At 41.0% G+C, this 23,003-nt stretch overlaps 1 protein-coding gene across 1 annotated transcript in view; it reads right to left on the bottom strand.

Moving 5' to 3' along the window:
* ANKH (ANKH inorganic pyrophosphate transport regulator) overlaps nt 1-23,003 on the bottom strand; it is a 50,371-nt gene that overhangs the window by 16,802 nt on the left and 10,566 nt on the right. The window contains exons 3-8 of the mRNA XM_026077920.1: nt 18,432-18,550; nt 17,210-17,293; nt 14,527-14,697; nt 13,833-13,967; nt 10,395-10,487; nt 6,423-6,518 (exon numbers count right to left, since the gene is read on the bottom strand). Of these exons, the coding sequence (XP_025933705.1) occupies nt 6,423-6,518; nt 10,395-10,487; nt 13,833-13,967; nt 14,527-14,697; nt 17,210-17,293; nt 18,432-18,550 (698 nt within the window). The remainder of the gene's footprint in view (nt 1-6,422; nt 6,519-10,394; nt 10,488-13,832; nt 13,968-14,526; nt 14,698-17,209; nt 17,294-18,431; nt 18,551-23,003) is intronic.

The following is a 23,003-nucleotide window of genomic DNA, read 5'->3' as shown; positions in this document are numbered from 1 at the left end:
TGCCTGGTGATTAATTACGGAAGATAATGGAGCAGGTGATGACTGGAGGTTAGTCACATGATGGGACAGCTTGCAGCAAACTGTCTTCAAATGGGACAGACGCTTTTCCCCTCCCCTCCCCTCTTTACAACCTTAGCGCTGACACTGTGCGGTCCTGTTGCAGCGACCCAACAGAGGAAACACGGTGACTCTGGAGCTCTCTCTGTCATTTTAAGACTGTGATGGGGCCACTTGAATGGCATTTGCAAGATCAGTTGAAGAGCCCACGCTCCCCAGTGCTCTGCCCCACTCCTACCCATGGTTATCACTTCCATAAAGGTGGGGAGAAGTAAAAGAGGTGCATAGGCAAATGTGCTTGTGTCTCAAATGCTGCGGCTCATAACCTCTAATAGCTATAATATACAGCTATATAAACTATATGTAACTATATTTAACATATAAATATATACATAATAGGTATTTATATATCTTTACATACAATATATATTATATGAGATGACTGTAACTGCCAACTGATGGCAGTTTATGCTACCATGCTGCAAGTTGTGGCCACTCGAGAGCTGACACCGTGCCTGCCTGTTGCTCCTCCAAAGGGGTTGATAACTTCTACCGAAGGAAAGCAACAGACAGTTGCCAATAGCAACTCTTTAAACTACAGATGCTCATCAGCAGGAGCCCTTAGAAATTAATATGTTTCTAACATTCTAGAGCTAGAACAATAGAACTAATATTCTATTTGAAAAAAAAAAAGAAATATGCCATTATAGAATGTAATAAATGACTTAATATCTAATGTAATACAATATAGAATGTAATATTATAACTATTAAGCATTTTAGAGCTATCATTATATTCTTCAAGAATGAACAAGCTTAACTGTAAAAAATATGACATTTTGACATTCATTGACACACACATCTTCAACTCTCAGGCCCAAACATATGAGCCAGTAAATTGACCAGCTGTTTGCTGTTAAGTACATTAAATTTAAACTTTCACTGAGATTTAAATCTAGTGCATGTTACCTGGCATTTTTTGAATTTGTTTATCATGACTCAGCTGATGCATGGCAACTTGTTCAACTTAAGCTCCTGTGTCTTTGTTTTAGCTGAAACCTTGTTGCAATTTTTTTCAGAAGAAAAAATGGATTTAGGATTTTAGGTTGTTTGTCTGTGATTTGCAACAAATAAATCTGAAATCTGTAAGCTCCACATAAAACACAGACACATACGTGAGTGTGAAAGTTAAAAGCTTTCCCTCCAGTCTATCTTTCAATCTCCTGAAACAGGAGCATTCCCTTTTTCTGAGTGAAAATCAAAGGGTGAACTTTAACAGCTGACTTGTGTTTCTTAAGCAGTGTCCACTAATTGCATATGGCATAGCATTTATATGCAGCTAGCTGCTCCCCTTAATCAGCATGCGTGTTCATGAAAACTGCTGCTTCCCCTGTCCGTCCTTCAGCATGTGTCTGTCTCAAAGGAAAAATGCGAAGAAACGCTGAACTCCATTTTATAATAACACTGGTGCTACTATAAAAGGCTGGAAAGGTCTCTGAGCTAATGAAACAAATGTTAAGGCTGTGCAGCAGTGCCCAGCGCTCCTGTGCTACATTAACTCGGTGACAGACAGACTCCCGTGGCGCGGTGCACACAGCATGCAACCCTTAAGCCTGCAACTCTGGTAGGGGAAAACCTGGCAATACATAGAGTGCCTGAGCATATGAAGATAGGACTGGCTGTATGCCCTGCTTATATATGCCACCACCATCAGCAGCAGGTGCAACTCCTGGGCTCCTGCCCGCCACAGGAGCCCTCTGTTCCCTGCCTGCAAAGAGCAGGCACTAAAGAGAAGCGAAATCAGCCCGGAAAGCCTCCCAGCTTAGAGGCAGGTGTCGAAACACTTATCATTATGGCCGGTGGCAGCTGGCAGCTTACGCTATTCAGGGAAAAGGAGCTCAGCTGACTGCTGGGTCTGTGCTGTTGCAGAAGGCCTGCCTTAAAAAAGAGCTCAACAGGGAAATGGGGACAGCAATAAAGAAAAAAAAACACAGGTAAAACAAGTAATTTGGCATTAGGTCTGCCCTTCAGGTTACCTTGGAAAAACCCTGACTTCTGCACCACAGCATCAGAGTTGAGGGACACTGCTGCTATTCTGAGAAAAAAATGTGGAATACTGGCCTAGTTGCTGTTACTACTGCCGTGTAAGCCAGGGTTCCCCGAAACAGCGCACTCTGCACAGCTTGCCTCCGAGCACAGCTCAGGTGTGTAGGAATGCTCTGCTCTGCCCTGCTGGAGTAAAACTTTGCTGCAATGGAGAAATGCAATATTTTAGCACCCTGAAAAACTATTTGGGGATTTCTGTGCTGTACTGAGGCTGACACGTCCCCCAACCTAAAGAATGTGTGGTACAAATGCACCAGTTTTCACTTAGGTTATAACTGTACTATGATCTAGGGACTGATTTCTAGGGTCATATCAAGAGGTCTAGCATTGAACCAAAATGTTTCATTCTTCAACAGCCTTATCTAGTATTGGCAGCAATACTGGTGCATGGAGCAATAGCTCTACTTGTAGAAAGAAGCATTTTTGCCCAAAGCGCCTTATAAATGACGGTGAAGTAATCAATAATGGCAAGTGGCACTATGCACACTCAAGAGTAAATTATCAAACATGACTTATTTGTCTAAAATCTAACTGTATGGGAAAAATTGTTCAGCTGAGTGCCTCCCTTCTCCTATATGAATTTTATGTTCAATTATATACCCCCACAAAACAGGACTGTTGGAAGGAGCCACTGCTTACTTATAATCAAAACCACATCATTATGACTAATCACATCAGCTGTCTTGCATATTAGGAGTCTAATAGCTGCTATCTACAGCCTTTAAATGAAACAGCTTGTCTAGACTTTTTTCGCTAAGCAATACAACTGATTCCCAATTTTTGAGGAAGCAGCTTTAATCCCAGGCTGATGTTTCAAGCTATGAGGCAGTACTTAGGCTCACATTCAGCAGAACACATCTGCATGTTCCCTGGTCAGCCTGGGAAGGCTCTGCTGCACCTGAAATGCTATCAAAGCAAAACCTTCAGATCCTATGAACATTAAAATAGAAAGTCCTATGAAAATACCATGCGTTTTTTTCTACTCTAGACCACTACTGCCACTGTCAACAAGAGTAAAAGTGGCTCTGCTGCAGTTGGTTTGGGATGCTTCTTGTGCAAGCACAACTGGTCAGTGAAAAGAGGTAGGGCATTTGCCTTCCAATCCTATGAAGTAGCAGGTATTCAGTGATTGGGAGGTTTCTCAGGATTTTACACTGGGAGGCTACTTTGCAGCAGGATTGCTGCTCATATTAAAAGTATGACTATTATTTTTTCCAGTGATTAATGGGATTCTTTCATCTCTATGTTTTCTGGAATCCTTCTATAGAGCATCCAGTGGAGAATGGACTCATGTGCTATGTCTACGTACTTGTCTTGTTTTGATCTCTTTTGATCCCTTGGCCAGCCTGGGAGAACTGTTTCCCACTTTCCCTCTGATCTGGAAGAACATGATCTCGCCAGCGATGATTTCACTAGTTTGACTGCCATTCACTGCAGTAGAGCCTCTCCAGGAAAACACATGCAGTCACTGATGGTCACGGGAGCTCAGCTAGTTCAGGTGAACTTGTGTGCCAAAGTATTTGCAGGCTCAGGCCCTTGAACCAAATTGAGTCTTTAGAGCTCATGTGTCTTTTTTTCCCCTCTGTCCATTGACAAGCATCCTAAGAATGTGCCACTAGTAGGCAAAAATAGAAACAGGACAGAAAAAGCAATGGACATAAAAGTGTTTCTGGAATTTCAGTGCAGATGAAATTTCCTAGGATGACCTTATGAAAGAACTTCCCTTGCTTAGTACTAAGGAGACCTTTTGAAAAAAGTATCCTGAAAAGTTATAAAGCAAAAGCCTATTGCAGTAATTAAAAATAGCTCTGCACAGGGTGGTGCCAGTAATATGAGAATCTCATGATCTATCAGAACTTAAGTAAGCTGATAAATGCCCAGAAGGGTTAAGAAAATAATCAGTTCAGAGAAAGCTTTGAAATGGAAATAGAATTCTCAGAACAGTTTATAAAGAGGAAAGTTTTTCCCCTTTGTGGGTCTCTGCAAATACTGACAGATTTCAAGGGAGCTCTAGCTATCAAGGAGAACACGACCTTGGACTGGCAGACCAAGGTGAGTAGCACTAGAGAAAGCCTCAAGGTGTGTGATGGGAGATGACATGAAAACTGCAGAAAGTCTCCAGATGATGGCAGTGAATGACACATTCACTGAAGACGTACATCTGTCACCATTATGTGTTGTAGGAAGTACAAGTTGAGAGTCAGTGCTGCTGGCTTCTAAACCGTGTGGAAAAAGAGTCCAAGCTTAAATCTAGGAATGAACAGACACCCTACCCTGCCCAGCCCCATCTCAGCACAGCCCAGGGCCGTCAGCTGCTGCCCTGGGATGCCGCAGTGGTGCTGGCTTCAGCCCTGCCATGGCCCTGCCTGACCATCTCAAATCTGCTAATAACCATCCTGGACAGAGGTACTGTTGGTCATGCAAGTCCATCCAAAGGGGGAAGATAGCAGATTGACTCATTCCAAACACTAATGTAAATCTATCCTATGTAGAAATACGAGTTGCATTTACCATACTCATCTACTCCATCATTTGCTATTATCCACAATCCTATGCAAGTTTTGTTTTCCACTACTACCTGTTTGTTGCTAAACAGACTTGTGCAGAAACAGCTTTCTTAGAAAATGCATATTGTATGCATGCAAGCTAGTCACTTTGAAATGATGTGGGTGCAGCAAGATTTCCTCATTAGGCTGGAAAATCAAGGAAGCATGAACTGACCTCTGGTGAAGCTTTATATGGAGCAGATAAGACCCTTAGGCCTAAATACAAGACAAGCTTCTGATCTGCAGATGTTTGTAGTGGGTTACTTTCTGAAGTCAAGAAAGAGAAAGCTGAATTTCTTATCAGGACTCATCAGGAGTTTTGTGGAACTTCTGTTTTAAAGTGAAAAGACCATCTCTCTCAAATCTTGCTTCAGAGCAAAACTCAAAACCCCTCTCATGTGATTTTTTTTCCCCTTAAATTCCATGGTAAGCTCTAATAAACCAGCAACAGATGTTGATTTGAGCTGGAACTATCACTATATCTTCAGTAATTCGGCAGTCTGCTACACTTGCACACAATCACAAACTTGTTCCAGCTCCAGACAGAGAGGCTACGCAGCTGACTGGAACAATTTGGATGTTCATCACTGTCACTCTAAGCACCTTCATAGATGAATAAAAACAAACAAAACAAAAACCAGACTAGCCTCTGTTGATTTCCTACCTTTAATTCTGCAAATCTTTGGGTATATAGCACATGATAGACATAATACTATAGTGTAACATACTTAAGCTTATATTTTTAAGAGCATGTATTACTTTTGACCAGAAATTGGATAGATGAAAAAAAAAATCATGAAATACTATTATGACTTTAAATTGTTTAGTTTCTTTTAAAACTGCTTGTTATAAAGGAGGTGTAGTGGGAGGTTTAAAGGAGGACTGAAATGGAAAGACTGATAAATATTCCCTTTGGTATTCAGGGCCCAAGTTACTGTTATGGAATACATCTCTCTTTATGCCTTTTTTAAAAGTAGAGTAGGTATTTCTAACTAGAATACTAGAATTAGTCTCTCTGGCTGGAGTAAAATCATTCACACAAACCTTGCAGTCTGCAGAACTTAGCTGTTAGTCCTTGCAATTTTTTCCCAGCAGACAAGTTTTGTTTTTTTTTCCCATGTCAGCACAGTCTCTGAGATTGCCCTTTTTAGCTCATTTTGAGGGTAAACAAAGCCAACATGCATGAAAGTACCCTTAGCGTGGAAGACTCGTGCCATGTGAGAGAGCATGGAATAGCTACTGCACTTGCAACACACGCCACCTTTTCCATCATTCGCAGTAAATTATGGATGCTAGGGGACAGCCTGTCATCCCAGTCCACATTAGACAAATGTGGTGCTTCATTTTCTTGATAAGCTGGTTATCCGCAATTCTGTTCTTGAAAAAGGAGATAAAAAGAAAAAAAATGGGGATCTCTGATACCTCCTTGCATCTGGAAGCTGACTCAAAATGAGAAGTAGTGAGGGTTTCAGAGGCTGCTTGTTGTTTTCATTGAACAATTAAGTAACTCTTGCCTTCAAGATCTCTAGTCTGAGTTGCTGCTGGCTGATTTTCTTAGTGCTCTAAGCACATTACTCTGGCCGCATTCCCTTTTCCCTGAGATGAAATCAAGAGAAAACTCACCTTTCTTGAACTGCTAGTGCTTTAGCATTAGGTATGGAAGATAATTTTCTGCTTTAGAAGAAAGCCAGAGAGTTGACCAAAGGTTTCTTACCGTTAAGGACAATGCCATGCAGACAAAAGTGAACTTCTTGATATGTGTCGCTGTGACGGTGCTGTTAGTGTTCACCAATTTATTGCTGGGGTTATTCTAGGGTGAGAGAGAGATAACGAGCATTAGCTTGGCTCCAGATTGCTGGGGAGCTGACAGCTCCAGGGTCATGCGTTGGATCTGACTCTGCGTGCGTGCATGCCCTTCTTTGCTTGTTTGCTTTTTAATCTAGCTTTCTGACTGAGTACTTTGTACCACCACAGAATATTTTCCACTTAAACTGGCAATAACTGCTCATGTGGTCACTGAGGGCTCAGCAATCTCCTCAATTTTCTAAGGAGTAAGTTCTATTTAGCAAACTTCAGCTGGAAAAATGATGTTAACTCATTCTAAGGAAACACCATGTGATTTTTGTTACCTTACATTAGAGCTTGTAGTATGTTTTAACAGGCAGGAAAAATAGGATTCCCTTCTGTTTTCCCACAGAAGGGTCCAGGATCTATACACCAATGTAAGCACCCKTACTGATCCAATTAGGCAAGCAGCTAATATAAACAAAGCTCCGGGAACACCTGGCTCTGTTAATGCAGTTTAATGAACAGAACATAATTAGAACTATTAGATGTTCCACCTTGAACATGGGCTCTGTGCTCACATGGTAGCAAAGCTTTATTTAAAACAACAGCAAAAACTCTCCTCCAAATGCATAATATAGCAAATGATGCTGAAGCTTTAAAATTGCCCTCAGGGAACACACTAGGACAAACTAAATGGTCTGTGAAAGGAGAGGAAGGGATATCAAAAGCAGGGCACCTTTAGGTAGCCCTACAGCAATAGGCTGTAGGGTCATCTACTGCAATTACCACAGAGCTGTTTGAGATACACGGATAAGTGCTGAACTGATAAAAACTGTACCATGAGATGTAGTACAAGACTTATTCAACCTTGATGTAATTCAGATAGAGCAGCAGTATCTGTCACATGGTCATTTTGCTTTACTGAAGTTACTCGTAAGAGAAATAGAAATTTATACAAGCCTGTCTTGGGGATGAACAAAATGTATGTGAGCTCTGTGAAAGGTACACCATTTCACACACATTGGAGTAGCTGATGGTATTTTGCAATCCAAAGCTTTTGTGGTGATCAGTGCAGCGATGCCACCTGGAGAGCCCTGCTCCTCTTACCTAGATTATCTGCTTGGAAGCTGGACTTTTGCATAYAGGCAGTTCATACACTGAAGCAGGAAGCTACTCCCAAGTCTGCCCTTTCTGGGAATGCATTATGAAATCTTTCCATAACATTTTCTTCATGAGCCTGTCCTTATTTCTTGTGTTTCTGAAGAAACACTTTGTTATCGTTAGTTTTTATATATGTGAAGATGGGCTTTGCTTACCCTACTCACCACTGTATAAACAAACTTTGCTGCATGGATCAACTTTCTAATAGGGCTAAAATAACTGAAAAGAAAAAAGGCACATCAAAATCCAGCCACATAAAATGGATGTGAAGAAAGAGGAAGAGCTCTCGTAACTACCTCAGTGGTGCTAACACTGCTCTTGTTCTACTCTGCCTTTGGTCTAACTCTTGACCTTACACTCTTTATTCGTATTTCTTGCACATTGCTCAGTTCTTAGATTGAAGCACTCCCCATGCAGTGAATAGACTAAAAAGCCTATCCATTCCCATCTATCCATCAGATAAATAGCATTCACAACTTCTCCCACAGCCTGTGCTGTGGCTATGAATCACATGGCACAGTCCACTAGGAATACTGGCATTATCACCATGCAAAAGTAGTAAGCAGAGCACAGAATTAGGATATTCCTGTTTTCTTCTTGCAAATCAGTAGTAACTCTTATCCTTAGTGCAAGTGCTAGGCCATGAAATTGCTGTGGACACAGAGTTGCATAAAAGATTGAAGCTTGACTCTGCATCTCTCTTACAAATATGAGTAGAGATAACAATTCCCCTTTGAAGACAAGAATCTGTGACTTCTCCTGTTTAGCCACTGAGGAAGGGCATACCTTCTGGATCCCAAATCCCATCTGTCAGTTAATGCCACTCATCGTGCTTCTGCTGGCCATAAGCATCACCATCTTTCTGAGTAACTGACAAAATAAAACCGAGCCCACATGCGTGCAAACTGTTTCAACTCCTGAAAATTACAGCCAAGGTTTTAGAAAGTCTGGAAATAAAAAGAAGTTCTAGCTGGACTCTCCTGAGAAAACCTTAGCTTAAGAAAACAAAGCTTTTGAAAAGCATGGTGACAAGTGAATCATGTRTGATCAAGAGTAAAACAGTCCTCACAGAGATCCAAGAAAAATAATATGGGTTTCTGTTTTGGTATTTATTGTGTAAAGGGTACAGTGGAGGAATTTGCACTCATGATGACAGGATAAGATACCCTTTATACTGTTGCTACTGTGTTTAGCACACTGTATGCCAAATTGCTCTTAAAACATGGAACGAAAATCCCTATTCTAATTAGATCAATCATCATACCTATTTGGACCTTAAGCTAGCTTTTTTTCCCCCACAGGAATTTGTTCCTCAGAGCTTTATGAGCAGTCCTTTCATTAAAATAAACAAAGGAAGAAAGCATGGTCTCATCCTGACACCCCTCAACCTCATAGCACATCTTTTGTCAGCTGAAATGAGTCCTGGATTTAGGCATCTTGATTACCATTAATTTTGCATGGCAATAGTTTGAAACAGTTATACGCTTGACTGTAGCTCAAAACACCTGAGGTTAGCAGGCTCTGCTTCCTGTTCCCACCCAATTTAATCTTGCAGTTTATTGGTTTGGTGTTCTACAGTTTCTTTTCAGCAGCATGACCTCTGAAAAAGCCTGTATGTTGTATTTTATCTGACATGACTATTTTAGCTGAAAACAGGCAATTTAGGAAATTATGACTGATTTGTCTTTTCTGTGTTTTGTTTTTAAATTCTCCTTGGAAATATGGTGCATCAGATCAAACAGGGCTTGCTTCAGCTGAGCCCATCCCTGACCAAGCAAATGTTTTTTTTAATTAATTATTTGGAACCATAAAATTCAGGTGACTTGACTATTTGGTAAATAAAGGGAAGGAAGGGACTTGGTATTTGAATTACAGTGCCACAGAGCACCACTCTTCTTCACACAGCATGTGTGCCAGTGATTAGCAATTCTAAAACAAAGCAAAAAAGAGTCTAAACAAAACTAACTTGTTTACCTGCTGCACAGTTCTAGGAGCAGTCCTTGCATTCTTATGTAATTAGATGATTTGCCAACAAAATTCTTCATAGTCTTAGTCAGCTAAGTCAGTAACATTAAAATAATGTATGCTATCTTTGTTATTGTCAGTCTGTGAAATATCCTTTGTTAAATACTAATACAAATGAACCCAAACCCATCCCAGAGATACTGCAGAATCTAAAGAACAGGCTGGCTCTGAAAGAGAGATGTGAACTTTTTCACTGTCGGATACTTTGTGAGAATTCATTCATTAGCTAAGTAGCTGCATCATATTTTAGTGAGAACTTTTTTTTTTTTTTAATCCTTAAAAATATGGCATCTATCTATTCAAAAGGTAGCTTAATACACTGTAACTCAGAGACAAGACTAAACTCATAAACTAGACAAAAGTTTGAAGCCATCAAAAACCATTTCATGTCAATGAGAACTTTAAGAAAACCTTATCAGTGGGACAGGAAAAGATAGGTATCAAAAAGCAGGAGTAAAGAAAAGCAAAATGATAGTTGGTCAATTAAGGCAGCGCTAGTTGATCTGTGGTTGTTTTATTCTTTTAAAGAATCTACTAGACAGGATTAAGGAGACATGAATTAACATTCTTGGTTAATTTGTTTGACAGAAGTTCCTCTGACATCATTGAAGCTAGCCCGAAATTAAACTGCTGTACAAGAGAGAAAGAGGAGGACCATGGATGTGAAACCACACTAAAATGTATTTACCACACTCCTAACATGGGCACTCACCTTGTCGAAAGCAGGGTATACCGCTCTAATTTCTGTCAGCCAGCCATATGGCATGTGTCCCACAGGATATGTAGCTGTCAGGATTGCCACTGCCTATGAAAAGAGACAAGGAAACATGAACTTCAAATCTTTGAGGAGGATAGTTAAACTAATGTTGTACGCAATGTTCCATGAAGATTATCACATTGCCCTTGATGGAACGGGAAAGCAGGCAGGCAAGCGGGAAGTCTTCGTTTCAGGAGCACTGCTGGAGTGGTCACCCTTCAGTCAGGCATTTTACACTCAGGAGATTGTATGTGCAATGAACCTACACTGCTCAGCTCTGCAGCTTCACCATCACTCCGATACTTTGGGATAACATCTAATTTAAGCTGGTGTGTGCTCCTCAGGAAGCTGAACACCTCCCTCCCACATTTCTCCTGAGTTTTTTTCTCTAGAGACTCCCAAGTAGCAGCATTAAAGCTCACCACTAGAAATCCCATTTGCTTTTTATCATATTTCATAATCTTAATTTATACACATTTTACTTGGTTATTCGTATGTAAAACAGATTAAAGTATGACAGATTGACCACAAACCAGTTATATCAATATAAACGTTAGGCCCCCGAGACGGACTGACTTTGGGTGTCAAACTGACTGCTCTGGGCTGGGAGGCCCTTAGGAGACAAAACAAAGGTCTCTGCCCACTTTGGTGCTAATCAACTAAAATTGGACAAAAATAATTCCAGATGGCCATTTTTAGCATGAGAAACAACTTGTTATCTGAAACTTAAAACTAGGTCTTTTGTACTTTCACAAGTACAGTCAAAGAGGTACATCAAAGAAGTAAAAAACCTCCATACATATATGTATAAAAGATTTTGCTCATGTTTCCCTGTTTCAGGAGAAAAAATYCAAACAGAGGTACCCCAGCAACACATGCCCTCCTGCCCCCCGCAAACGAAGCTCCTTTTCTATAGCAAGTTTGGTATGATTTTCCAAAATATCCTCCCTCCTACATGTAGGAAGGGTGTTTAGGGAACACTTCCCGAAGGTGGTTGGAAATCCACTGCCACCCCAAGTTTCCCTGTCTGCAGAGTTGAAGTGGGCATCAATACCGAGAACAGCCCACAACGTTGCTAATTCCACACATCAAAGTGGTTGCCTGCCTTTCGTTTGCACAATCAGATCTGTTATGATTCACCTAAATTCAGATTCATTTTACATCTGGCAAATGTAGTGGTAAGAAAGACCCTTTTTAACTACTGCTGTCTCGTTTTCACTGCTAAACTTTCTATGTTCAGTTTCTTGGTTATCTGATCCCATTTTCCTGTTATAAATGTAATCACTGCTCCTGCTTGGTGAAAGATCTATACAAACACAGGAAAGTGACCATGTAATAAGTTAATTTGTTCCCTATGCTGTTTAAAAAAGGGGGAAAAAAAGTCATCAAATCCATAGCGTAAACTGGAAGAGAGAGGGGAAAGATTTTTCTTGTAGCTGTCATGATGTTTACTGTAACTTGAGCAAGCAATTGGTTCAAAGAAAACAAACTGGAATTTTAATACAGTACCCTTTTTAATTGCAACTTTTTCCCCTCATTACTCTATTTTCAGCAGACTTTCCATCCATATAAATCCATATTGGATTAAATCAAATAAGGAATATAAAAGATATTCAAGTTTTGTTTATTTTCATGCTGATGTCCAACAAGACTGCAAAGACACAATAACTGCTAAAGAAAATAATACTTCACTACCTCATGTTGTATGCTAGATTCCACTTGGACTAAATTAGTGAATGTTTTAACTCTGAATTTTCTTCCAGTATTTTTCCTCTGACTGGCAGGATCCCAAAATACATGCATGAAAGCTTTCCTAATTGTGTAGAAGTATTTCACAGGGGAAAAATCCTCCATCAGAATGAACACCAAAAAAGTTATCCCAAGCACCATAATGGTGCTGGCAGTCTGAAGAGAAGCAGTGCAGGTTAAGTCAATGCAAGTGGGCTTGTGTCCTCATGAACATGCCACTCGCTAGCCCTTCATGGGGACACCCTGTCCTCAGTGATAGGTGCTGCTAGCAATCGATACGTGACCTTTGAAACTCCTGTCTATACTGATGCTCCAGACACTGGTGTTATCTGTGTTGCCAGCACCTCCCTTTTCAGAGGCAATTCTTATATAAATCAGAGAAAGTTGAAATATGACAATTCCTGCTAGTATAAAAAGCCCAGCAAACTACCACCTGTGACATGTATTTGGAGTCATGCTAACAATACCATAATGCAAGAGGCTGGCCACGAAATGTGATGTATCTAAAACCAAAAGTTATCAGGAAATGCAAAACTGATCTCTGCTGATCTGCTCTGGCTCCCATTGTACTGAGAACATTATTAACACACAAACAGACAGATCCCTGGCTTGCACATGTAAATGCGTTACATTTGCTAAACTCTCTCCCACAGCTGTTTATTTGCAGCCACTGGCAACTCCTCAGTGAGTAAAATACACAGTACCATATATGACAAGTTAGCTTTGCTGAGAAGACATTTGTTAGGAATCAGCTATTTGAATTTTCCTTTTCATTTCATATCTTATTGCTTTTCCTATAGAAAAAATGTGAGAGATTTGCTAACAACTAAGTGAATCTAGACCTCCTCCTGCTGAAACTGGAGGCAAAGGTCCCTCTGACCTCTTAAGAGAATGGGTCAGCTCACAGTGAGCACTTGGCGAAGACTCTGCATTACAACCCAAAGTCCTACGCCCATCAGCTCATCCATGATGAGATCTCAACACACATGCGCTGGTCAGAGACACTCCTTAATATGTATTCTGGAACAGGACACATTTCTTTAATCACAAGAGCCAACAATTGGGCATGGGATTCCCACTTCCTTCATCTTAGAGAGTGCTGAGAAGTTGCTTGCTAGCAAAACCTGTAGGTGTAATCTGAAATTCCTTGGAGAAACATGGTGTGTTTCACATCCCAACCAGGAGACAGGTTTTCTTTACATGCTTCCATCTGTTTCTGCCTTATTCTGTATGATGCACTGGCTTCTAAGAGTAGTATCATTTCACATCAATTTGCATAGCCATAAATATACATGACACAAAACAGTGGAACATGTGACTGCTGATGACTGTCTTGAAATCTCTGGGATCTGAATGCTCCAGAGCATACCTATATATTGAGCTTGGAAACTTGGGACATGGGAACTGAACACATGGTTCAGTGAAAAAATTCTGCTGGTCTAGGTTGGGTGAGCTCCCAGTAGGCCTGGCAGCAGTGCTCATGGTAAGAGTCTCAACAGTCTTGTCTTCCGGGATAGAGAAATCACTAAACAGACATGTATTCAGGACAATTTTTTTTCCTGCCAATATGTCTGAGCAGAGAAAGACAGAGGCAGCTCCAGGTAAATGAAAGTTTGCAGTAAAGCTAAGCACTGACTCTCTTACCTCTGTGGCTGAAGAACTGCCACCTAGGTCCCGTGAGACAAAAAGGTTGACGATGGGCCTACTTATTCGCTGAGTTGCCAAGATTAATGCCAAAGGCCACCAGAAACTCAGCATCTTCCTTATTGTAGCCTCTCCCTGCAACAGGGAGAAAAAAAACAAAACCCAAAACCAAGTGGCTTTGAAAGCAAACAGGCAGAATTGAACCAAAAGCACAGTGAAAGGATTTTTGCTTTTCCCACTCATTGTCAGTTTGGTACATTCAATTCAACAGTTTTCAATAGCTGGAGCCTAAAATATTGTCACCCTTGTCAGTAATACTGATTCAAATGAAGCTGTTGTGGATCTCAGTAAATAATGCATAGGGTAACTGCATAATTTGTTCTGGCTACCAGACAAAGATATGTAAATTCCAAGATGACATTCAAAGAAAGAGGAATTTTGAGACGTTCTTCCCCAGGAAAAAAAGTGTCCACTTAGCTACCTTGCTGCAGTTCATCCTGTGCTGTCTTACAGTATGAGAAGGCAAGAGCTCAGTACAGAGCTGCTAAGCAGAAAGCGTATCAGTATCAGGTAAAGTACTGCCTCATGGGTGCTGTTGCTGGAACAGTTTCCAGACTGCCTCTTTAAGTGAAAATGTCTTTTTTTCCTGAGGGACAGAGAGGGTAGGCCCTTCATGCACTGTATTAAGACATACCCCCATTTCAGGCCCACTTCTGTCAGGAATGACGTCATGTATGTTCCTGTAGTAACCGAGGCATAACGTGGTACATCGGACCAGTGCTCCCATGTACAGAGACAAGATTGGGATCAGAAGAGGCTCCCTGCACTCCAAGTGACTGTGAAGCAAAATGGCTACAAAAACAACCTGAAGGGGAAACAAATAAATGATTAGTGATTTGCCTGCCTGTTTCTTAAGGGCCCACATTTCTCCTGTCTGACTCCAAGCTAGTCTATTTGAACCACAACCAGGGCCACGTACAGTATCTCTTTTCTAGTCTGGAGCACTTAGAAACTTTAATGAGGAACCCCCCTTGCATCTGACCATATATGAGAAGACTAAGAGTTAATGTCATACAGAAGCTGTGYAAAAAAAAGCACTTGAAGGTAGTGGGCAGGCGTCAATCTTAGAGCCATAAATAGCAGAAGGTTAGCGTGGAAGCCTGGTGAGGTCTGGCAGCAGGCATGCAGCTGAATATCACCCTTCCCAGGAGAACATGCTATTCTGATAGATCGAAGCTGGAGGCATACTTCTTGGGCCAGCTTCTAAGCTCTGCTTTTTGTGTGTGTGTGTGGGGGGGGCAGAATTAAAAGCCAGATGTTTTGAAGCATTCACCTCAGCTGTTAGAAGTAGGAAGTCCCATGCCATCCTGATATTGTACTTTTTGAGTGAAACTTCAGTATATAACCATTTTCTCTCGAGCTACCCGAGTGCCACATTGATGTGACTGAAATAGAAACTTGAACAGCTCATAATTCAATCATCTCATACGATTAAATGCTCAATCTAGAAAATGCAAAGGGGTTGATTAACGAGATATAATTCTCTTCCATTAAACACAGAGCCTGATAGCATGCCTGTTATTCCAAACATCTCTGGATGGGCGGGCAACTGGGAATCCAAATGTATTTGGTTCTGTGGACAGCAGGATCAAGAATAACCCTACCAGGACATGCTACCATTCAAGTGAGTTGCACAGAATATAAAAGTCAATGTTTGGGGGTAGGTTTTCATTCCTAGTACTCAATACTTAAGAAAAATCACACTGTGCAGACATTTGCTAGGCAGGTCATGCTCTTTATGAGAATTTGCAAAACTCTTTTGAACCCTACAAAAGGATTTTTTTTCAGTAAACAGAAGCCAAGTCAGTCACAAAAATGTGCACCTGTAGCTATGCAAGGAGAACTGACTAGTGCCTGTGCACCTACTGCTTGTTTAGGGAGGAGATGTAGGTGTAGGGGGTTCTGGGGCCTGGGGAATCTCAGTTTCTTGTCCTCTGGATTTGCTCTTGCTCTGTACAAGGATTCTGTCATAGGCTGGAGACAAGAAGACAGGTGCCTTATTCTTCATAGCCTTGGCTCATCACATACCCACTAGCTATTGTGAAAAGGGCATGTGTATCATGGTCAAAATACAAATTCCAGTTTCTGTATTTAGCTGTAAATGACCTGACATGCATCTAGAGTCAGCGAACTCTGTAGGTCATGCCAGAACAAGAGCAGAGCCTGGGTGTTAAGGTCATTTATCGTAATTGCTATYATCTTCAGGGATTTAATGCAGTATCAAGGAGGGGCAGAGTACTCACCAAACATAGAATAACAGCTGAACTGAATGGTTAAACCTGGTTTACAATTTGCTCATACTTAGTGAGAGGAAAATGCTATGGAGAATTGAACTAAGTGCTGTTGGCTTCATACTTCCTTTGATGCTGTACTATTATTATGCTCTTTCCTCCCAAGTCATTACTTCAGCTGGTAATGGGGCAGTACAGTCACTGATTTACAGGTGTTGGGATCCTCCATTTGATAATGTGTTTAAATATACTTTAAAAAGAGGGCTCTATATTGGTTCTTAAATGGTGTAACACTGGCTATCAGCAAGGAGTATGAAAGTTGTCTTATGAGCATGTCTAGTACAAAGCAAAAAGATGGTTAACACCTCCCTCACAAATGGTAGTTCAAACAACATTTGATCTTCTCTGCATCACCCAGGGCTATCAACAAAGTTAGTTTCTGCTGCAGTTCTGAGTCTTCAACTTTCGGACCAGTAACAGGAACAGTGCTATACTGGCACTCAGAAGATAGCTTACGCTACTGCATTTTACCAGATCAGACAGCATGTGCAAAACTGACAGGTCAACTGGAGAATCAAGCCTTCACTTCCCTACCAAAAAGCCCCATTCAAGATTTCAGTGTAACCGTGCAAGGCACTATACAAATGCACATGGTGGAGAGATGTGTCTTTCAAAGTATTCAGCCTCCAAACTGATAGCAACCATCAGTCTCTTTGGCTGAGCTCTCTTCTTCCCAGATGTACATGTGTATATAGCTTATTTCTTAGCCATTCTAAAACAGCGTTATGGAGGTGCAGAACAGCATGGCCCTAACCCAAACAGTCCTGCTTCCCTGTTCCTGACATTGCTTAGGGACTGACTCGACCCAGTCAAATGAGACCAGTTGCAGCAACAACTGTCAGCAAAGAGCTTGCACACAGCAGGGAAACTACCGGAGAACAGCACGCTCCTCACACAGGATTGCTGCTTCTGGTGCGTTGTTCATGGCAGAAGGGGAAGGCAGTCCCTATGCAAAAGAGCCACCTCTTAGGAAAGCATCGAGTCCGTAATACAACAGAAACARTGATTGCTAAGAGCAGTCATTACCTGAGCTATGACATCTGAGATGGAGGCACATCCCACGAGGAAACTGTACTTGTGTTTCAGCAGAATGCCAGCATGGGTCCAAGCCTGAAAAAAGACAGAGCAGAGTTTGGTAAATGACTGTGATATTTGCTAATGACTTCAGATCCCAGAATGCTGTTTTTCGATTGTTACATTACATGTAAACAACTTCTGAAGCTCTTTCCCACCCACAGCATCTGATGTGAGCTTGGGAAAATCTTAAGGCAGTAATGCAGAGAAAGCATTGCTGCATTTAGTTCCTATTTGCCAGGACTAGGAGGGAGAAAGGGAATAATTTTACAGCTTCCGTAGAAATTTCTGAGATCTAATAAGAAGCTGCCCCTTCTTCATAAAAGGGATGCTGTGCAGGACAGGTTAGGATTCTAAAAAATCCAAGAGAAAAAAAGTTTCTCTCCATTCATCAGTTCGATGCACCTCTGAAATGTAACTCATTGGCTTACTGAGTTATACCGAGTCCAGTCTGGAAAAGAAAACCCAATAATCCAACTTCTTTTTATCTCAGCTATCATCAGCAGTTAAAGTGGAGAAAGTGGTAGAGAAAGTGGTGGAGTCACTCCATGAAAAGATTTCCCCCTTCCCAGTTTTATACAGATGCAGAGGAACTATGAGAGCTGCCCTATTTTCATGCTGTGCAGGCCATGGGCGGTAAGCCTGGTGATCCTGGAGCAGCAGCCCAGCCACACATCTGGCTCCCATGCCCGTGCATCCGAGATATAGTGGACTTAACTGTGCCTGCAAAAACTGACAGTAACACAGAGCTTTTCAACAAATTTGCTTTGAGGAAGTATTGAGCTTACTCCTTGTGAGCTTTGCAAGCGGTCTGGGAATGCACAGCAAGTCCAACTCCTCCATAATGTATTGGAAGGAGAGAACAAATACAGACAGCTCATCACGAGATGGCCAGTGCCTTCCCGGATGCACATACACTAACTCTGACAAGGCAACGGAGGATTTTACATTTGTCATGATCTCTGGATGTTCCCAAGCCTAGCCAGGTGCATTTTCCAGGTAGCAGAGGAAGATGTGTCTAGGTATATGCAAAGGTGCTGCTTGCAGAGGACAAGCCCTCCTTCTGCACACCTTCAGTTTCCCATCAGGTAACTGACTTTGCAAACTAAGGTCATCATCATCAAAAAAAAAAATACCATTCATATTAAAATTCAATCCTAAAGCATGTACTCACCATGGCATCCATAAAAGGGAAGGCAGCCAGATAAAGGAAGGCCCTCCGAGTTTTACTTCCCACTGATTCATCCACATGGTGTAGCTTATTAATAATGTAATACCCCAAATCGCTATATGCTGTAGAGATACAAGAATAGGAATAAATAATAAAGCTTACATATGGATTCTGGGTGAGATATTAAGAATTACCCAAAAGAGCATGATGCCTGGAAGCTTTGACATACATTCGCCTAGCAAACAGCTGCAGGGGCTTGAAGGTATTGCAGCCTCCCCAGCTGCTGGTTATTACTGAGGAGGGCTCTCATGGTTCTTCTCAAGGAGCCTTTGGCAGAGGAGCGATAACAAGCAGCTAGGCTGGGAGATAGGTACAATAAGTGCCACATCTGTCTGCTAAATGAAAATGCTGGTACTCCATAAAATCTACTGCTCTTTCATTAAGCCAAAGCTTTTTGGTAGAAAAGCTGTTTCAACAGACACTGTGCATTTAAGGGAATATAGTACCTTTCAAATCCTGCAACCAGCTATTGTCATAGCAGTCTCATAGCATTACCTGTAAAGCTGCCCAAAGCTGTAAAAAGAATAATATGAATTGCAAGAGCATGCAATAAATCATGCTCATTATGGCCCTTTGACTGCCTCTCCTTACCCTGCCAGATGCTCGCCTCTGCTGGGACTTGCCTGCACACTGTACAACTGCGGTGCAGCCTCAGACAGCTGTTGCTTTCCCGCACCATTTAGAGCTGGCATCTCACGAGCTACAAAAGGGTGCTCCACGCTGCTGGAGATCAGGGGCTTGCTACTTCTAATTGGCAGCATATTATTTTGCTATTCTGTTTCAATCTAAGATGAGAAGAATTAGTAATGTCTGGCAAAATACCTCTTGCCAGCTCTCAGTTCCCAAGGTGTTAGACTGAAGGTGTTAGACTGAAGACAGCAGAGAGGTTCAGGACTCTGCCTATGGCTCTCTAAAGAACTGCTTAGACATCTCTGTACTGTGCTTCCCGGTACCTATGTGATCCAGCTGTTTTACTTATCCAGGAGTCCTCTCCATGACCTGAAATAATGTAAAGCTAGCTAACACTAGTGGTCCAGTCCAGTATTTTCCAGTCTAAAACTAACTCTCATAATGATCTCAGGAGGGTTCCTGAAGATTAAACAGAATCTACCTATGTAATCAGAAAATTGGTTTCCCCCCAAAGAGTAAAACATCCTTGCTCTTTTCTTAAAAAAAAACAAAATCAAAAAGTGTTTGAAAATAATTAAAGAGGAGTTTAAGTCAGCATTGTTTTGTGATGGCCTAGAGATATAGCAGTTAAATGGTTAACAGGACTGAAAAGACCTCTTTCACATCACAACCAGGCAGTGCAAACAAGGTAGTAAAGAAGAACAAGGCAGCATGACAGCACTGGGAACAGAGGTGACAGCCTCATTCTGGGTGACAATACAAAACATGATAAAATGTTAAAAACTTCCCCTCTCCCTGTGCTGGTCCCTATCTATATGTCTTTTATCCGAACTACTATGATTAGACTTGCGGTTTCTCAATTTGCCCAGTAATCCCCAAGTCGCTTTGCTATACTTTTGAGCCACTTCCACACAGACTTTTTTTCTTTTGAAGGGTATTGCGGAAGAACTTTAAAATGGGACTCTAACCTTTTCTGAGTTCAGGCAGGACAACTTAGTTCTTTAAGTATTCATTCACTTATTGTTAAGTCCAGTCACAGCCTTTTTTTATTTTTGCATGACTATCCGTACACCATTTTTCACTCAGTATTTTGAAAACTGCTATGTATGGACTTCGGTACGGTAGCTTCTTGTAAACAGCTGCTTTTACAGCAGGGCAGCACATCATAGATGTTTCCTAAATAGATTTATCTGAATAAACAAGAAAAAGTGTGAAGCATGTGAAGCAAACCGTCTACGAGGTTCAGATTCACTGCATTTCTCTTAGGTCCCATTTAAGTTACTTTGAATTTCTGCTGCACAAAAAATTAAAAACTGTTGCAGGAAATGTGCTAGTCTTATCCCCCATATGGGGGCAAGCAGAATCTGAGCCTAGGGACAGAGGAACCCGCTCTTGCAGAGGGGTCTCCATCAGCAATCATCAGACAGCACGCCGCAGAAATCTCCATTCATGCTCGCTGTGCACTTCGCCCTCTGCTCTCCGCTGGCTTTAAAGGAGACTTTAAAAGTAGTTAGAAAATGAGTAATAAGTAAATTTTTTGTCTCTAAAAGCTATTGTGGTTTTTAAGGTCATTTTATGGAGTGCACTGTTATAGGAAAAGCCACAGAATTAGAGGGGTCAGAGGTTGCACTATTCTCACTTCGAGGAATGGCCATTTCACCACAGGATTGTAGGTTATTGGCAGGGCACTCTAGAGGGATTTATATTACCACAGCCCGCAGCACCAAATTTTTAAGATTTCTAGGGAGATCAGTGCTGTGTTCTATAAGCTTTAAAATTCTGCTTTTTTTCCACCATCCAAAAAAGTCTAACTGCAATTTTTAATGTGACTTTGATTTTGAAATCCTAATGGCTTAGCTTAAAAGCTAGTTTTAAAATAGTAAATTATTTTCTTCCACATGTCAGTGAAAGCACGCAATCACTTTTGCTGATGTCAGTGAATGTTTCCATCGGAAAGAAGGACTCAGCAAGCTGAGATTTACTGACAAATATACAGGCATGTGTCTTGGAGCTGTGAATAAAGCAATTGCTGATGCAATTAGAACTTAACCTTGACAAACCTTACAAACTTATTATGAAGCACAGTACAAAATTAATAGCACAAGAGGCAACAGAACTGAAGAGTATTACATGAATATAAAGCAGATGGTTGTTCCCATTCTCTTCCCCATTCCAGTCAAAACAGAGAAGTCCAACTCCAAGACAAGCTGCCTGTTTGATCTCCTGTAATAACTCATTTATTTTGTATGTCTATGGATTAATTTTGCCTTTTGTGTAACAGCATTTAAGCAGGAATTCTTGCTTTTGTCTTTTCTAGTTGAGTTTCAAAACCCACAAGCTTAGGAAATTACACTGAAATACTGTGCACCTAACTCGATCTCATCTTTTCTCTACTGATTTCTCTAATGCTCCAATTASTACTACATATACTTTAGACATCCTTGAAACAACTTAACTCACTTTTAATGATGCCAGCAGTCTCAAACAAGTAGCTGTACCATAGTCATTTTGGGCTGTCTACTATCCAGCATGTTATACTTACGTTATAAAGAAAACAAAAAGAAACTCTCACAGGAGGTGATACCATTTACTTGCAGACAGAGAGCCACATATGTCAATATTAGCTTTAGTGGGGGAAAAAAAAATTCAAAAATGTTTTTGGGTTGAAGTGTGTTTTTTTAGAGGCATTCCATATTCATACTTTGGTGCCAGTTTTTAAAATGAACTATTCTTGGAGATTTGAGAAGTAAAATTCTATTCTGCTGCTTGTCACAAGGATGGCCAAAACTGGTACTGGWCAGGAGTCTGTTCTCCTAAGTCATTTGGGCAGATAGGAAAATGCTAATTTGTTAAAAAATTGAAATTTTAAAGGCAAGCCTTCATTTGGAGATGGTACAGGGTACAGAGATTTCTCTATGTCTTTAATTATCCTGATTTAAAGCAAAAGCAAAAGCCTGTATTCCCCACGTGAAAGCCCAAATGATCAGGATGTTTTGGGCTGAGTGTTTCCTTTTTGCTCTTAGCAATAAATGAATAACAGAACCAGCTTAGGAACATCTCAGTGCACAATGATTGTTGCAATCATCTTTTTCTGTGCTCAGCTCTAGTTGGAAGATTGTATTAGCTGATCTTCCCAAATCTACCAATGTCAATCAGTCTCTGGAGCACTTTTGGATCTCATAAGTCTCAAAAGCAGACTGTTTTAACTTAAAAAAAAAAAAAAGTTACTATCCCATAATCCACAAATGCTTTGCTCAGAGGCTTTCTTCATTCTTCCTTTGCCCTGAATAGCTTGCTGGTAAGAAATTCCTCCTGTTATGGGAGAAGGGTTGGGGAGGCTGGGCAGCAAATTACTGCTTTAGCAATGTCCATCTGAAGATGCTGAAGCAGGACACCTTTTCAATAAATAACATCTTTTATTAATACCATTTTACCATCTTTTAGTAGGAAGAAAAGAAGAAAGCCTGGATTATATTCTGACTTGTGTTCCTGTGCTATAATCTTTTTCCAGGACAAAATGTTTAGTATGAAACAATACAGTCGGCATGTTAGAACACAACTGACTGGAAAAAATAGCTCCGTTTCTCATAAGCCACGCTATAATTTCCAGTCACTAGGAGATTCCAGTAGCGTTACATTGGATTTGGTTGGATTACACTCATGTCCCATTTCTTAAGCAGATTTTTCGTGTATATACAGTGACCATGCAGGTGGGCAGGCCGAGAAAATCAGTGGGATTCCTAGCAACTGCTGATGTATTCACCTGTGCAACCTGTGCAGGGAGGGGCACATGCCTGCTAGCATATCAGTCATAAACGCGCACAAAACAACAGAGCTGCTCACTTGGCTATCCAGTCTGCTATGTTTTTGCCTTGTTACTAAAGT

The sequence above is a fragment of the Apteryx rowi genome, unplaced genomic scaffold (assembly GCF_003343035.1).
Source record: "Apteryx rowi isolate R43461 unplaced genomic scaffold, aptRow1 scaffold_469, whole genome shotgun sequence".
NCBI lineage: Eukaryota > Metazoa > Chordata > Aves > Apterygiformes > Apterygidae > Apteryx > Apteryx rowi.
This window is presented reverse-complemented; position numbering and strand designations above follow the sequence as displayed.